The sequence below is a fragment of the Haliotis asinina genome, chromosome 5 (genome assembly GCF_037392515.1).
Source record: "Haliotis asinina isolate JCU_RB_2024 chromosome 5, JCU_Hal_asi_v2, whole genome shotgun sequence".
Taxonomy (NCBI): Eukaryota; Metazoa; Mollusca; class Gastropoda; order Lepetellida; family Haliotidae; genus Haliotis; species Haliotis asinina.
Window position 1 is genome coordinate 2,000,650 of NC_090284.1, and position 19,190 is coordinate 2,019,839.

Below are 19,190 nucleotides of genomic sequence, written 5' to 3' on the forward strand. Positions count from 1 at the left end.
TGGTTCCAGGTAACATGGAACACGCTATATGGTATTGAGTTCATATACATATAAATGAACAACGGACAACGACTGACACTGGAAAACGCTGCACGCTACATTCCCCGATTATCAAACCCGTGAAGATCCGATTTATAGTTGATCTTGAGTAACTCATCACTGGATTGTCTGGCCGAGACCTCCGCCATACAGATGGAACATGGCGGAGTGCGGCGTTAAACAACCAGCCGGTTCTGCAAGTGGGGTATAACCTGGACAGAGAGGGGATGCATCAGCGCCGATATCAAGAGAAATGAGCTCAGACTGGAAAATGTCATAATATATTTGATTTTATTTCATGAACAGTAAACCTCAGTGAGGTAAATAAAGCATGTAAATAAAACTTTAAAACTTCGGAATACAGCCAGCGAACATCATTCAACATTATCACAAACAACAGTGGTACAAGGAAGACGAGGGTAGTGTACTTATATCTTACAATGTCGTAGTCATGGAAACAATCACAAAGCTCACATGTCGGATGTCTTCTTTGATAAAATGCCAAAGAACATATGCATGTTAGGATAAGACACTAGTTTGATTCATCATAAATATATTTGATTTTCAATTTACGTGAAGACCATTCGGGTGTAGCCTTTGTGAATGCGATTTCTCTCTGGTCGGTCTTGGGAAGCATGGGAGTTGGTTAATAAAGGAAGCAGTCTGTGATAAAAAATCCATACTTTAAAAAAAATACTATTGGAAGTATATTATCATGGTCCTGTTTCCGTGTAGACATGCTTCATATAGCACATATAGAATATTCACAATTACTACTGTACACAAGCACAACAGAATAACAAACATGGGACAAGAAGTGAGATGTAATATAACTTGTACCGCAAATACTACAAAACGGACTATTACCATTACACGGTTATCTCCCTTTGAACGCATGACGCGCACTTGAGAAAGAGTATTGACTGGATTAATGGACTGGGTTTTGTACTGTTACTGTTTTGATAACGTAAAATGAAGCAACAATCGAGCTATGCAAGGTTACAGAGTGATAGATAGCATAAGCATTAAAATACGCTAAGCTGCGGGATATCTGTGATTGTTCTCTATCAACGAGTTTCATATTGACATCTCGCTCGTTTATAGCGACACACAGTGACGTCATTCTCGCTGCTAGTCAAGAAGATACAAGAGGAATACAGACGTAAATAGTATCAATGGTCATACCAGGAGACAGCCATCTCAATTTTTGGCATTTCTGGGAAGACTAGCGTTGCTTCGTATTAACAGGGGCATGTGACCGTCTGTGGCAGTGAGGTAAGAGTTTGTGTCTGACTCGAGGTAAAGAACGCCCCGTGTTATGTCGTGGCGAAGAACGCTAATGTAAGGAGACATTTTACATGCAAATGAGTTGCTCCCCTACGCACGAATAATGTTTCTTCTTTGTTATCAACACGTGCAACATGCATACGGTGTGATTTGCGAGTATTTGAAACAAAATGCCACCAAAGACTAAAGTGGTTATACACATATTGTGGAAACAACATGACACAACACATAACGATCTGCCACATATCTTCGTCTATCAACTTCAGAGACAAATCCTGGCAAGATTCTCACATAACCTGGACTCCATGAGCTCTGAAACAAAGTCGGGAGTATGAATTCGGCTGACTTGAAAGGAAGTGCGGTTGTGTTATGTGAGGTTCACACAGAGTTTGCATTGCAGTGTATACTGGGTAATAAAATAGGAATCTCAATAACTTGTAGATATGGCCATCGTCTCCATACTTGGCAAGGTACCATAATGTGTGTTCTACAAATAAACAGTTTGAGTGAACATGCATGTAAATGAAGTGACCTGTACCGTAGGCTCACTGATCAGGGAAAGAACATGTTTGGTCATCGAGACTCACACTGAGGAAACAGTGAAATGAAATATTCTCACTCTGATAGTCAGTGAAACAGACTGACATCACTGACCAATCAGAGAACAGATGTGACGTCAAACTGATGAGAGACTCTGGCCAATCAGGAAATCTGAATACCCCTTATCCTGATTAAGTCTGTCACTGTCAACAGCACCTTCCTGATGTCAGTGTCACCGACAGCTACTGTGTAGACTATTATTGCAGGGTGACAGTGACGGTGGGCACTGTATGAAGGCTTCATTTTAAGATCAGATCTACAAGAAAGTCTGAGTGTTTTTATCATCACTGCCGTCAGGCGAGGAGGAAGAGCTGGACCCAGGGGGACTCTTCTCAGCTGCTTCTTCTATCCTCGATTTCCTGAGAGTTGCGAACAGTTCCTTGAACAACACCTTGTAGGGAGCCGGTTGTCCCGTGTCCTGGGTATAATCCTTGGTGAAGGTGAGGTTTAGGAGAGTCTGAACCTCCTTATTAGCCAGCCGTTTCCGCATCCTCTCCTCAGCAGTCTCCTCAGACTCGCCTGACTGTCTCTTGGCTTTGATCACTGCCTCATACTTCTGAAACAAGTTCTTGTATTGTGTCTCCAGTTCGTCCAGAATAGACAGACCCGAGTCATCTGCGTCTTTCTCAAGAATCTCTGTTGCATCCACGGCCACTTTGCTGATTGACTCTGAGCTGCCATATAGGCTACCTCCACCACCCAGCTTCACAGCCTTGCCTGGCGTCTTCAGTTCGGGGTGATCGTGTTCAATCTCCTTCAGAATGTGATACTGCGATTCCACATCCTCCACACTACGGTCACAGTTCCAGCAAAGAATCTTTGCACAACGGTCATTGGCTTCCGCCAGTTCCTCCTCCAAGCTTTTGATTTGTGATACACGTTCTTCGAGCGTTGCTATTCTCCTCTCCAAGATTTGATTTTCCTGAATAACAATTGAATTTTCTAGTTCCACATCCTCTCGCTTATGCTTCTCTATAGACTTCAAACTCTTCACATGCTGGACGGTTTCCTGTAGTCTCCGTATCTCCTGTTCATAGGGGTTCATGGGCAGATTCTTTAGTTTTTCATTGTAAGTCCAGGACAAGTTCTCCAGGTAGTACCCCTTCTTTGCCTCGGCCGTTTCATTGAGGCTGGCTAAACTCAGAGCACGACGAGATTCCTGCTTCTTTGTGAGTCTTTCTGCAGCTTTCATCTCGTCAACCTTCTTAAGGAGATCCTCCACCCGTAAGTCCAAAAGCTCCACAGTGTTGCTCAATCTGAAACAAAACAGGTTAGGGTGAATGATTGATATTGTTGTATGAAGCAATTCTAGAAAATGCACAAGAATTTGAACACATATCGAAAATATTAGGTCACCGTAGTGCACAAGAATAGAAGCAACAAATGGTGAGATGAGGCGGATTTGACATGTCTAAGTGATATTTGTTAATGTGTAGTGGCGGCTGCCTACCTGTCAATCTTCTCCTTGTCGGACTTGGACTGTGTCAACAGTTTTTGATTGGTCTTCTCTAACTCCTGCGATGACCTGTCCAGGTCCTCGTACACTCGCATCCGTGACTCATTCGTCAGCCGCACGGTTTCCAATTGCTTGGCATAGAACTGTAACAGACAAAGGACATGCAAGTGGATGCTGTTTCCCCACGCAGTCAAATTATTCCAACTAATTCACACACCACTCCAGCTGTTGTAGACTAAGCCAGTGGTTGACAGCATAAGCAATGATTGTTGAACGATGACAGTCAAAAAGATACGGCACTGTGAGCTTCCCATCCTTACTTATTCTGCTCGGAAATCCCAGTCGAGCAAGGGATTCTAAATAAAGGAAAACCGAATTCTATTTATTTTCTTCCTCTTCACTGCAGTGAGTTCGAAGTATGGGTGAAGATACTAAAAGTTATCAAACAAGTGACCGAAATGTTGCACTCATTGCAATAAAGAAGGTGACTATCCCTAGAATGCGGTTTTCCTTCATCATTACAACTTCTAAATTGCCTCTCAAAGAAGGGTTCTATTATTTATTGTGTCATCGTAAATAAGTAACTATATGATTGAGAACGAAAGACTGATCATACAATAACTATTTGCATTTCTTAGTTATGACAGTCAGTAGTTTAGATTTACTGAATTAACATGACTTTTCTTTTCATGATTTTACTGTTAGCGTTCAGTGTAAGTGTGTGCAGGGGGGAATCGAACCTGTACTTCAAGCGCCTGTTCGTGGTTGGTCTGATGCAGGGCGACCACTTGTGCCTCTAACTCTCGGTTCCTCTCCAGCAACGCCTTCCCCAACTCTGCCGCCAACTGCAGATCTGCAACAGCAAAAATCGCTTTAGTCAAAGTTTAATTTACCCTTTAGAGTATTCAGTAATATGTCGAGTTCCTTATAAGAGGGAAGTGTGACGCAGTCACCGTTATATATATCCGTACATAATCAGCTCACATGCTCCTGGTATAGTTAAGGGACGCAGCTCTGTCCCACATGGGATGAAAACCCTTCAGTTCTTGTATTGTGTCTCCAGTTCCCACATGGGATGAAACCACTATATATATATAGTCGATTGCAATGTAATGTGAGTGAGTGCTTTTATGCAGTATTTTATCAATGCTTGGGGTATGTCACCGTAACAGGTTACTAGCAGTAGGCTTGGCACACAATACCTTTGGCTTCAGTAGACAAAGCCATAATATGTTTCATGCCTGAATGTCGTTGAGAGAAGGCGATATAATCCCGCTTGGTGACAACAGTGACTACAGCCAAAGGTATGATGTCACAATGGTATGAATGACGTGGAATAACTATGTCAGCGAGTAAAACGAATCAATTGTCATACAAAATGATCAGCTACACCCACCAAGATCCATAAATAAGCTGTCTCAGAGTCAAGCATTTGTACTCAGCTCGTATAAATCTGGATTATGAAGATCGATATCGTCTCCAGAAATAACTCCCTAAAAGGTTGACTTCAATGTGGTCAACGCGTGTCTAGCTAGGGAGTAGTCCTCTACAGGTATGAACACTGTACGTCTAGCTCCTGAGTAGTCCTCTACAGGTATGAACACTGTACGTCTAGCTAGGGAGTAGTCCTCTACAGATATGAACACTGTACGTCTAGCTCCTGAGTAGTCCTCTACAGATATGAACACTGTACGTCTAGCTAGGGAGTAGTCCTCTACAGGTATGAACACTGTACGTCTAGCTCCTGAGTAGTCCTCTACAGGTATGAACACTGTACGTCTAGCTAGGGAGTAGTCCTCTACAGATATGAACACTGTACGTCTAGCTCCTGAGTAGTCCTCTACAGGTATGAACACTGTACGTCTAGCTCCTGAGTAGTCGTCTACAGATATGAACACTGTACGTCTAGCTCCTGAGTAGTCCTCTACAGATATGAACACTGTACGTCTAGCTCGGGTGTAGTCCTCTACAGGTATGAACACTGTACGTCTAGCTCCTGAGTAGTCCTCTACAGATATGAACACTGTACGTCTAGCTCCTGAGTAGTCCTCTACAGGTATGAACACTGTACGTCTAGCTAGGGAGTAGTCCTCTACAGGTATGAACACTGTACGTCTAGCTCGGGTGTAGTCCTCTACAGGTATGAACACTGTACATCTCGCCTGGGGTACCCTCCAGGTGTGAATACTGTGCGTCTCGCCTGGGGTAGTACCATCCAGGTGTGAACACTGTACTTTTACCACTAGGCCACCCTGGGTCACCAGTACCTGTATTAGAGGACGCCCTGGGTCACCAGCACCTGTATTAGAGGACGCCCTGGGTAACCAGCAATTGTATTAGAGGACGAACATGGATCACCAGCACCTGTATTAGAGGACACCCAGGGTCACCAGGACCTGTATTAGAGGACACCTTGGTGTGGGTCGGTGTGATGATGGGAGGATGGTACGTTCACCACACTAAATAAACACGGCGCTGACAAACTGACGGATGTAATCATCATCCTGGTGACACAACTCTCGATACAATTCCCAAGTTATCTGGGTTTAGTATAGGAGGTCATCGAGTCAAGGCAGTCCAAGTGGAACCTCTTCGTCAATGTCTAAGAGTTACTCCAACAGCTGTTTGGAACATGGATAATTTATCATAGTTACGATCCTAATTCTGTCCATGTGCATTTTTAAATGTTAGATGTCAGAATAAACGTCAACATGACCCCATGTACCGTGCAAGAAGTGTCATGCTGCCTGTTCTCCACTCTATGAGACCGTGTTCCAGTCAACATTGTAGACGTCTTCAAACTACGTCCATCTTGTCATAATGTACACAAGTCACCATCGTCTTACATATCACTTAATCGGACGTGCAATGTTTCTGTTTGAAACAATGTCTGCTGAAGCAACCCACTGTGTCTGATTACACATGTGTTAGAGATTAACATTAGCACCTATGCAATGACAGGCGAGTCTTCGAAGCATACACATCTCGGGCTGACTGACAGAGAAACGCTGGCCTCGCCCTGCAGCAGCAGTGACGACATACAGGGCGGCATCTGACACCACGTTGTGGTATTCAGGAACGGCGAGGCAAGGACTACTGTCCACACAGGTCACGTCATCCCAACGGTTTGATTGTCGAAAAAAAAACACAGCGGGCTGTCGTCTTCCAGAAAAGACATGAAAACGAACCTCAACGACAACGTTGACACCAGCCATGTTATTTCATCTTGACAGAAAGTACACAGTGCGTAAAGCAAGTGCGGCCTCGCTGATTGATAGACAATTAAACACCTGTATGGACAGGCGATCAACGCGAGAGAATCTGGAACCTGTTGTGGTGACAGATGTACAGGTTTAATTAATTTCGAAACGCCTATGATTACAGATGGTCGATACTAACCAGTATGACATCGACAAGGAAACCACGGACATTCGATGGCGGTGATACTTGTATCTGTATAAAGCATCTGTTCATGAACCTGACAGAATGGCTCAATCCGGATATAACGTCTGCGCATGCGTAAACCTATATATTACTCAGTGTGTTTAACACGCCCTCTAACTTGGTGACCGTATTAAAGGAACTGTTTTCCTGTTGCCATTCAGTAATAGACCGCCCAGAGATTCAGATATGTCACCACTGACGTTATCTCACTATACGACATGTTAATGACTAAATAAACGATGCGAATCGTGGTATTAATAGTTAATGTGACTCTGCAGTGTTTCTTTCATATTACGTAGCAGCCTAATGGATGGGAATGGGGAGTGGCACCTATTCTTGTTGCTGAACAACAAGGTCAACAAGAGTCCTGCTATTCCACAACGCACTCGGTAATATTCTAGTTCTATGGCGGCGGTCTGTATATGGTCGAATCTGGACCAGACGATCCAGTGATCAACAGCATGAGCATCGATCTGCGCAACTGGGAACCGATGACATATGTCAACCAACTCAGCGACCCTGACCACCCGATCCCGTTACTCGCCTCTTACGACAGTCTCGTTTTGTGGCAAGGGTAGGTTGCTGAAGACCTATTCCACCCCGAATCTTCACGGGTGTGTGCTTTTCTAGAGGTATAATATGGTATGCATCAATTACTTCGGCACGCCAAGACCACCTGGTTGGCCTAGACCGGGATTCGAACTAAACGCCAGCGGGTCCTGTCTGTACCTCATAGTGAGTGAGTACTGTTTTACGCGGCTATTAGCAATCATCAAGCAATATCAAGGCGGGGGGACACACATTGCACCCATATGAGGAATCGAATTCGGGTCTTCGGTGTGAAGAGCGAGCGCTGTTACCGACAGGCTTCCACACCGCCCCTGTACCTCAGATAATACAAGAAAACAATGGCATCTTTGACCACAGGATGGCATCACCTACTCGACTGCAGACCAGTGAACCTTGGCGACAAAGCTGTCTGTTCGTACAAGAAAGAAATTACATCCATTTGTATAGACTAAGAAAGGGTGAATTATGTGGTACAGAGATATTAGTGTATTCTATCGAGCTTAATTCTCTACAAACTAGAACGTTCAGTCTGTATTGTCACTGGGAACAGGAATATAGCGACAGGAAGAAATGCCCCAACTCATCAAGGAAAACTATGCGGAAACATTGACGCGTTTGTTTCTGATAAGACCCTTCCGGTAGACAAGCTACAGACGTATTCTTTTCCAAACATCCAAGAAATCTCACTAAAGTAAGTGTTCATGTTTTAGTTTTCTATTTAAAAACTTGACCAAAAAAAGAGAGATGAGTTTCTTTTGGTGTTCGTATAGCTGAAGTCAGTTCCGCCGTACTACTAGCTCTCAGCGTATTTCAAATCATCGCAAGAGAACATATATTATCAGCCTCAAAGATGAATGTGCTGTTGAACGAGGAATCAAGTATTAGTTCAGCAATATTGTGGTTGTCACTAAGTAAACAACTGGTTGATAATATGAGCAACGGTCCACAAGAAGGGGTGCGATGGCACACAGTCCAGCCGAGCCCAGCCTTCGAACCTGAGCTCCAGTCAAAGTAAACTTAGCCCTAGTGTTATTCGTTACACTCCTACATTGGGTCTAATAACACCTAGGAGGTCGCGTCAGGTAACCTTTGAGCGACCTATGGCCGTCCATTGAAATGCGGGACGGATGAATGGATCTAACCAATCAGATAACGGCTACTGTTTCGGGTTTGGAGGGACTTGCAAAATACACCGGTCACCGACAATGATCTCTCAGCAAACGAAAATCCGCACATTACACTGATATTTGATCTGCAGTATATATGCTTTTTGGTTTCTGTTGACATGGTTACCATAAGCTAATATTTCCGCAAGCTGACATCCCTGAATATTGCCAAAACGTTATTTTCAGCGACAGTTTGTTCACTGTTGTGGCGTGCTCCATGTGCGTCACCATTCGGAATCGTTCGGGTACAAACACTTGCGTGGGGAAAAGTTCAAAACGTATGTACGGATGTCGACTTTCGCGATTTGGTAAGCTGTATTCTGACTAGTCAATCTCAAAGGTTACCTGATGCGACCTCCTGCTAGGTTTCGTGAGACCCAGTGTAGGAGCGTAACGAATAACACTGGGGCTAAGTTTACTGCTGACCACCCGACTCCTAATATCGTCTCATCCGACCAGACAACCTTTAACTGAGAACCTCCTCCCCATCCCAGGTGCAACCTGCGTATTACGCTATATTCTCAACCATTACATATGTGAAGTCTCATTAGTGATCTGAAAGTACCACCTTTCACCATGTAATGATCATGCCTTGACGTTCTCCTGACAGACTAATTACAACAATCAGGAAGTGACATATATACCGCCCCTACCCTCGTAATACCCGGCAACGTTGCAATCATGTGACCACGACACGGGGAACAGCATGATAGCACTGCTGTGCTGGACCGTGGGAAGTTCTTCACAAGACATTATACGAAGTACTATTTTACTATAGGTGACATGAAACTTTTGTGAAATACGTCAAACATGAACCTTTATTGTACATGCACTCGCGTGAGTGCGTGCGCATTTGCATTGTCCATACAGAGAACTGTTCTTTTATACAGAAAAGACTCACTATAAACAGAGACCATATCATCTATTATATGGTCTCTGCTATAACATGTACAGATGAAGTCAGCACGAGGCAGTGAGTATCCTTGTTTCATCGGACATATTCCAAACATGTTCTATCTGATGTCTATGTTAAGCTACTTGAAGTATGACCGACACAGCTCAGTCAGTAAATGAGACTCTACGTCCAATTTGAGAGGCAGTTAAGGACAGACATATCGTGCAGGACATGTACAAGCAAACAAACTGGTCAAAATACAACTACACCTTAAAGTTCGACCACGCTCTGTTTACTCGAAGTAATTGCAATAAATCTTTCTCCTGGCTATATTTAAATATCACACGTTTGCTATATATACCGCTTTAGTTGCTATATATAGCACATTTATGCTGTTTAAAACGTTGTACTTGCCATAGATATCACTGCAAGCTATGCATACACCACTCTGCTCACAGGGCATACTAAAGAACGTGATCGCATCGCGCTGTACACGTCGCCATCTATAGTCATAACCACGTCAGGAAAGTCAGCCCCCAGCAGTACAACGGTATTGCGTCACGCAGGGCGGTAGGCCGTTTGTTGTGGAGGATGTACATGAGCGGTGCAGTGTGGGTACAGTGACGTCATATAGCTGAACATGCGTTTCATTCACACCCTGTCTACAGTGAAGGATCAGACGGTTGTGGGTTCGATTCCTAGGTGATCACAGATCCAGATTCTCGCTAGACAGGACAGAAACACATTAAACCCGCTCACAAGGTCTATGGCGACGTCAGGTGACTGTGACTAGCATGTCTATTGCACATGTTACGCCAATACTAAAACACTGCACATGTATAAGGGGCGCGACACGACCTTTGAGGTGCAGTGGTACACAATGTAGACAGAAATACACTACGGTTAAAATACATGCATTAAAGTCTGTGACCTGTTCAAGAAAGCAAATCTCTTTGTATATTATCCGTCACTGAGAGTAAACAGGCTAACAGAAGATGCCAAGTGTCTCATTTGCTTTCTGAGACTGTCAGTGGACAGAGGACGACCATTACAACACATACGGTAAAAATCCGATTGACCACATCGTCACGACAACTGGGCATGTTACTGCAAGGAAATAGCTGTACAGCAGTAATTATTGGTGATAGTTCATGAATACTAACGCAGGGAACAATTTAACAGCAGTTAATACAAAAATCTGGAACTCAACCTGTTTAAATATTCCATGAGCCACTAAACAGGTTTATTGGACTCTGTGAAGCAGGATTGTGGAAACAGAAGGAGCCTCCAGGGAACAATCCATCGACACCATCGCAGTACCATGGACCTTGCATCAACAAGTACGCATTTGTTCGCAACAGAGCACAATGAAAAATACATCTAAAAAATACAACAGGCACAGTTTACAGGCATCTCCGATAAAAGTCCCGAGGCTCAGTTTAAAGGAGTATACCACTCAAGCTGTTTCGGGTAACCAGTCATAAGTAAATATGAAACCAGGCCAAACAGAAGAGAGTTGTGTTGGCCCAACAGAAGCTGACCTTTCATCACCTTTAACCGTATTTATATTTTCCATGCAAATCACACACAGATCATTGTGTTGTGTTACAACTGTCACAGCATCAAAAGTATAACAATCAAGGCGACTGGGCCTTTAGTCACCGTGAGGCACGTGGTGTTGGGACTAAACTCACTGTCACTTCTCTGTCACACTAATCCACTGACCCCTGACCCCTGACCAGTGTCCTATCCCCTAGTACATTCAAGACACGGGATAAAAATATCATTTTGAGAAATAAAGTAGTTCCATCCGTCGCGCGTAAAAATGAGGAAGACACTGTCAGTGGACAAACATACATGGAAACCGCTGACAGCAACAACTATATACCAGGACGTATCAACAACTATATACCAGGACGTATCAACAACTATATACCAGGACGTATCAACAACTATATACCAGGACGTATCAACAACTATATACCAGGACGCATCAACAACTATATACCAGGACGTATCAACAACTATATACCAGGACGTATCAACAACTATATACCAGGACGTATCAACAACTATATACAAGGACGTATCAACAACTATATACCAGCACGTATCAACAACTATATACCAGGACGTATCAACAACTACATACCAGGACGTATCAACAACTATATACCAGGACGCATCAACAACTACATACCAGGACGTATCAACAACTATATACCAGGACGTATCAAGAACTATATACCAGCACGTATCAACAACTATATACCAGGACGTATCAACAACTATATACCAGGACGTATCAACAACTATATACCAGGACGTATCAACAACTATATACCAGCACGTATCAACAACTATATACCAGGACGTATCAACAACTATATACCAGGACGTATCAACAACTATATACCAGGACGTATCAACAACTATATACCAGGACGTATCAACAACTATATACCAGGACGTATCAACAACTATATACCAGGACGTATCAACAACTATATACCAGGACGTATCAACAACTATATACCAGGACGTATCAACAACTATATACCAGCACGTATCAACAACTATATACCAGGACGTATCAACAACTATATACCAGCACGTATCAACAACTATATACCAGGACGTATCAACAACTATATACCAGCACGTATCAAAAGCAGTTGCATTCTTAGCATTTAAGGTAAGTGTGGTGAAATGTGGTTTAACCTCGAACATAAGAAAACTCCACTCATATGAGGACGTGCATGCGGCTGTATGTGTGGCTGCTTGTACAGGCCAGACTCGAGCTGGTTTAACATGACTGAGTCCGACCTGACCATTCCTCGTTGTGCCCATTAATGCCGAGCGCCAGGCAAGAACCAACAAGTACTATATGTTTATGTCTTTCGGTTTGATGCATCCGGGAATCGAACCCGGCACTTTCCGCGATCTAGGCGGACGCCCCAACCACTACACCACGGATGCGGTCTCTCAGCATTTGAAGTGAACTTACATATTTCTGGCACACCTTTGTATACCTCTCTGCGAAGGTTCACTGACCCAAACCCCAAGTAATCGTTACACTTCTGACCACTGAACATGCCCTCACGGAACTGGCAGCAAAACCACTGACCTACTCTCCTGCAGATAGCGTATATGTACACACTTACCCCGTCTGCAAGGTACTTACAGGTCTGTCCGCTGCTCTCAGAAAACACTACTTGTCGCTCCACTAATCTCAGATAAATACCACTTGTCGATCTACTAATCTTTATACTACCTGTCTGCCTCCGCTTATGTATTACAAGAAACCATGCGATTCAGAGCACCTGCCGAATCACATACACATATTAATAAGTCATCCTCCATTACTATACATCCTCAGTAACTTGTCCACACGTCAAACTGGGCGGGTCTCGGTGATTAACCGCTGGTCAATTTCATCCAACATGCTACACGACCCACTGCTCGTCTGATCATGTTAAGCCGTTTACGATGCTAAGAGACAGTTGGTCTACAATGGCTTTTACGCTATAGAATACCTGGCTAGAGGATGCCAGTTATTCAATGTATACGATCTGCTGCAACCTGAAGACATCTTAAGAGGTCTAACAACTGGAACACAATCAGACAGATACACGCTTGTTTGTCTAAAGAGAGTAAAGCGCCGTACAGTAAATTAATGAATCAGTCACGCTCGACTGTCCGATATTGTTGCTTACTTATATAAAACAGTTTCGGTGTTCAAAGTGGAAAGCATTAAGAGCACAGTTCATGAAGTAAACCTAAATAAATGTACCTACTAGTAACTTGGAGCACACCATGCAGACTTCTTCTGACAAACCGACAACGGGCGGTGTACGTATATATTGTAGAAGCCTGTATCGAACACTGTACATGTGTTTATCGGAGGATCGGATCTCATGAGTGAGTGAGTTTAGTTTTACGCCGCACTCAGCAATATTCCAGCTGTATGGCGGCGGTCTGTAAATAATTGAGTCTGGACCAGACAATCCAGTGACCAACAACATGAGCATCGATCTGCGCAACTTGGAACCGATGACATGTGTCAACCAAGTCAGCGAGCCTGACCATCCGATCCCGTTAGTCGCCTCTTACGACAAGCATGGGTTGCTGAAGGCCTATTCTACCTTCACGGGTCCGGATCTCATGAAATCCGGGATCAAATATATCTCAAGAGTCGACCAGAGTACTGTACATCTACGGCAAAAATAAGCCTTAGTAGAACCACTATAGTAATGGGTGTAGAAGGTATTTCGTACATTTGTGTCAGCTAGTAGCTGCATGATGAATGCAAACAAGGACTAAGATCAATGTTCTCAAGTCGATGGCGTCGTAAACCGAACAACATTATTTTTGAGAGGGAAGTAGGTGTTTTTACAGCAATATGGCGGTGGTCTGTAAGTAATCATGTCTTCACCAGACAATCCAGTGACCAACAGCATGAACATCGATCTACGCAGTTGGGGCATGAAAAAATGTATCAAAGTCAGTGAAGCCCCTTACGACAAACATAGGTTTCCTGAAGAATACGTCATGTCACGATCTTCACGTGTGTGCGTGCGTGCGTGCGTTAGAGAGAGAGAAAGAGTTGGTAGAAACTTTACAGACAATCGTCGTCTGTGAAAATATGTGTAAATACCAGATTTCATAAGATGGGCTAGCCAAACTTGTATTCAATACGGTGAATATGTTCAAACGATTTTTTCACATCGCTAGGAATGTTGTAAACAATGTTGATATCTGATATACAAACTGGACGAGTTGAAACATGCACTGTATGCCAGGGTACATACAACTGGCTTGATAGCAACAACCTAACCCATATAATTTGAAAGGGAGTCCCAGGGCGACCATAGTCAGGAAAACTAGATTTAATTCATTTAAGGCTCTAGCTCCACAGAGAGGGCTTGGGCAGTAGGTAAAACAACGTGGTTCAGGGACTGCGAGACACACTAAGACTGGGCCAGATGAGGCAGTCTGTACCATGTATCTATGTGTACACACCTAGCTTGATAAGCCAGTCTCAATCACATATCTATGAGGCAGTCTATAGTAAGTGATTTTAGTTTTACGCCGAACTCGGCAATATTCCAGCTATATGGCGGCGGTCTGTAAATTATCGAGTCTGGACCACACAATCCAGTGATCAACAGCATGAGCATCGATCTGCCCAAAATTGGGAATCGATGACATGTGTCGACCAAGCCTGCGAGCCTGACCTACCGATCCCGATAGTCGCCTTTCATTACAAGCAAGGGTGCTGAAGACCTATTCTACACCGGACCTCCTCGCGTCGGCAGTCTATAGCACGTATCTATGCATACACACCTGGCTAGATAGGACAGTCTATACCCCGTATATATGCATGCACACCTGGCTACATAGGACCGTCTATACCCCGCATATATGTATACACCTGGCTACATAGGACCGTCTATACCACGTGTCTATGCATACACAGTTGGCTACATATGACCGTCTATACCCCGTGTCTATGCATACACACCTGGCTAGGTAGGACAGTCTATACCCCATATATATGCATGCACACCTGGCTACTTTGGACAGTCTATACCCCACATATATGCATACACACCTGGCTAAATAGGACAGTCTATACCCCGCATACTAGTATATGCATATGCACCTGGATAGATAGGACAGTCTATACCACCTATCTACGTATACACACCTGGCTAGATACGACAGACCACGAATCTCGCATGAATCTGGCAGCATCAGACTGTGCTAACCTTCATATTGTGTGTCGATTGACACCGATCAAATAGGACACCACTTCACCTGTCTGTGATGGTCATCAACGCTCAAGTACATTCAAACATCTGACGTGACCCACATGCAGATTTCAGACTAACAGTGGGCGACAAGGCTACAATACTTAGGCAAGTCTACATTTCTCCAGTTTGGAACAGCGTGAATACTTTCTGGGTTCTTTATGCAATATACAACATATGTAATATAAAAACTATAATTAATTCTCTTCTAATGACAATCTACGAGCACGGCTGGGAGTTAAGAGAGACAGAGCTGTCACTGGCAAACCATCAGTGGTCTGTGTTATGTAATGCACACCACACTCATTTTTTTCTGCCACGGGAACATGGCAAACACACACAGACGACTGCATCCAAGACTCTGCTCCTTGTAATGCTAAAAGTGGCGCCACTGACTCCTGAATGGAACACGTCCACGGCAGTAGGTGACTTGAAATTGTATTAATATTTTACACAGAGTTGTGGACATGGTATGGCGGGAACGTCAAAGAACAATGGCAGGCGGCAAGACCTCTGCACACCACGTTTTTGAACACTAAGCCGCATTAGTTGCATTGTGCACCCGATGTCGGCAATGAAACATTCATATATACAGCCGCATGGGTTTTAAACGCCACAGCCACTTACAGAACACAAGGGCGGCTAACTTATATCAGCAATATGTTGAGAAATCTATTTTTGGTGATCAAATGCGTGCAACACTGCGGAAGAACTGAACGCCGAAAAACATTTGCGTCATACAAAAAAATTGCGTTTGAGAAATCTCGTTTCCCATTCAGGTCGTTATCGAGTATATCCTGTTTCACATACCCATTCACTAGTGGTGTGGTCTTTGTCAAGTGGAACATATAGGATGACGACAGTAAATACATTCTAGATGATCGAGGTTGAGTTGAGACTGGTATTGTGTGTTTGCTGGAATGCTCACATGCGACTCCCGTCTATATAAGCTGTGACTAGATCGAATCTTGAACGCCGAGCCATTCCCTAAGGTAGTGTCGGAAATAGAAAAAAAACCAACCGTTTTTATGCTGTTACTCTGAATCCCTAAAATTTACCCAACTGCAAGTAGGATATGCCGAGATAAAAAAGAAAAAGAAAAAAGCATGTTTACTCGTAAAATCGTGCAAAACTTAAAGAAAATACGATCAGCTGCTGAAAACAATAGATCAACTATAGATGGCAAATAGATCGCTCAGCCAGGTTTGACGAGTGACTGACGACTCACCTGGCATGACATGCATACGCTACCTTCTGGCACAAGGGCTCATCCCAATATTTTGTGCTTTTTCATGTTGAATAGGTATTATCAATTGATTATCATCGTATGTTTTTCTTTCATAAAGTTTATGGTGAGATCTGTACAAAATTTAATTCACAGAAAAGCATCGTATTACATGCCTCAAAATATATAGGTGACATGACCACCCGAAGATCGACTTGACTGGATGTTATTTGTAAATTGTTATGACATGCCATAATTTCCCAAAGGGTTTGTCATATACTACCTGACATCTCTGTATCCCCTAGTCCGACCCCAATCATCGTCTGCTACATCCCCCTGGCTTTGCTTTTGAGGCGACCCCTCCTACCTATTTATTATGATATTGTGATAGTGAGATTCCATGGCAGCTACATCCTTGATAGTTTCTGCATTCAAGTTCTTATTTTTGTTAAGTCAGCTATCGTCTATAATGAAGCTAAGTCTAATTTCAAAATGGGCATTTAAAAAGTGTCCTTTGTAATACAATATCATCGCATACTTGTTTGCATAAAGCCACGGTCTGTTCTAAATAAGTCGCTTTGGACTTTTAAATAAATTCCACATTGCTCATTTAAAAAAAATGTTTTTCCCGACAATACTATAGTTTCTGTTCCTAATGCATGTGTGAGGAAACAGGCCGTATAGCCATCTATTGTCTTCTGACCATCTGCTGGTCCTGAGTGGGCATCTGCTGACCATGAAGTCAGCTGATGTAATATTGTAAAGACACGCACATGTAATCTGTGTGTAATTAGCACTGCCACACACCCCGACTCCGTCAGCAGCGCTAACACACTGCCGCCCTTATCGAGGACATTATAGTATCAGATGATGACGGACGGCCCTTAGTCTCAGAGTCAGCGCTCATTATCACATCGGACATCAACATACCACCAAATTCTAAATAAAGCCGTTTCAAGGAACAAACCTCAAAATACATGTAAAAGACGCAAACTGGTATTCGGTGTGTGTGTGAAGTGATCTACTTATTGATGAACAGACAGATGTACTTTCAGGGTCGCACTTGCCTGCCTACATACCGTATATCACCAAATAATATAATTAACCTTAATGTATTGTTTTCGAGGCCGCGGTTCTTGCGTTGAAATTCCACCTGCATATTCAACATGCTAGTAATTGCGGTCGAGGTGGATCTATGAACATGCCACCTCTGTATATGGGTGAGACGCGTTAGGCTGTTGCGTACAATTAGACAGAATACGTAGCTATAGCACTCAAAACAAATCAAGGACCACCCGATCCCTATATATCACTATAGTAAATGTATCTTCGCATGACAGGATTGTGTTTTGGGCTGTCTGTAGTACTACCCGTTGTGTTGTCTGTTATACTGTCTCTGTCGTACAGTTGCCACTGCCAATGGCCATAGTAACACTATGGTGATAATCATAACTGGATATTTATAAATGAACTGATGAATGCTGACGTGGGTGTATAGTTTCTTTTCGATACATTGCATCAGCCATTCATCACTGTGCCACCCGTCGTGTTATTGCCGAGGTAGAAGTACGCTTGTAATACAGGCACCAACTCAGAGGCTCCGACTGACCACGTCAAGGATATCTGTTAACGTTTTACTTTGCGAATTATCTCTGAAAACGCAAATACCAATCGTTTGTAAACAAACGGAACAGTCATAATCAACGAACAATAAACAAACAAATTCTGACTATACAAAAACAGCATGAGATAAAACGTTTCGGGCTGCGTTGAGTACATTTGGCGGTATTTGGGGAATGCACGTCGTGTAATTGGAATTTCCTTGCACAAACAGAGCTGAGAGGCCGTTGAGAACACAACACATTTAGCAATTGCATCTAACCAGGACGGGACGTGATGACAGCCGACAGCTGATATTTCTGTCAGTGGTCAGTTTTCGGTCGACAGTTTTGTTAAACGCCCTCTAATAATCAATAACAACTGAGAACATATGTGTAGAACGAAGCAGTGTTGTGATCAGCTGACAGTGTATATACACGCGTGTGCTGCGAGTGCGAGACGCTCGTGGACTCACTCGCGAGCAGCCGGTCAGATGCCAACACCGACATATTCAGCTACTCACCATTCTCATACCACTCGTCCTCAAGTACGTCGTCCGTCTCAAAAGTCTCACAAGCCTCCATTGTGGTGTTGTAATTAGCCAGATACGGCCATGTCGACCTCTCACAAACCAACGTTCACCGAGAGCTGTTAAACTCGGAACCTCGTTCTGTCTTCGACGTGGCAGATCCAACTTCCGACTGACAGCCAAGCGAAGTCACATTACAGTCACGTGATCACAGTCGGCTCGCCCAAGGCTTGCTTGTTACGATCTGTCTCGGGCAGCGCTGAATGGGGTTGATGTTTTCTCAACAAAATATTTTCACGTTAACTTTCCCTGTGTGAAATTGGATATTAACACTTGAACAATGGCAGTTAGCTCTGTAAACTCACTGTAAACACTACTAGTGACACCTATTGAAGTATTGTTAGTGTCAAAAATATCTAAATGTAATTTACCTATTCTACAGAGTAATGCATGTGACAGTCTCGATAGAGAGTCTCAGACTCAGACTCAGACTCAGACTCAGACTCAGAGTCAGACTGGTTTATTGAATACTGCAGGCCATGTGACATAGGGTACAATTACACCACA

General features: G+C 43.4%; 1 protein-coding gene across 1 annotated transcript; it reads right to left on the reverse strand.

The window, feature by feature from the left end:
• Positions 1–304: 304 nt before the first annotated feature.
• On the reverse strand, positions 305–18,848 carry LOC137283225 (cerebellar degeneration-related protein 2-like). Its single transcript, XM_067814660.1, has 4 exons — positions 18,618–18,848; positions 4,123–4,235; positions 3,377–3,525; positions 305–3,182 (listed from the first exon to the last, which is right to left on the reverse strand). The coding sequence occupies exons 1-4, from the start codon at positions 18,676–18,678 to the stop codon at positions 2,183–2,185; spliced, it is 1,323 nt and encodes a 440-aa protein (XP_067670761.1). The 5' UTR covers positions 18,679–18,848; the 3' UTR covers positions 305–2,182.
• Between the last annotated feature and the right edge of the window lie 342 nt (positions 18,849–19,190).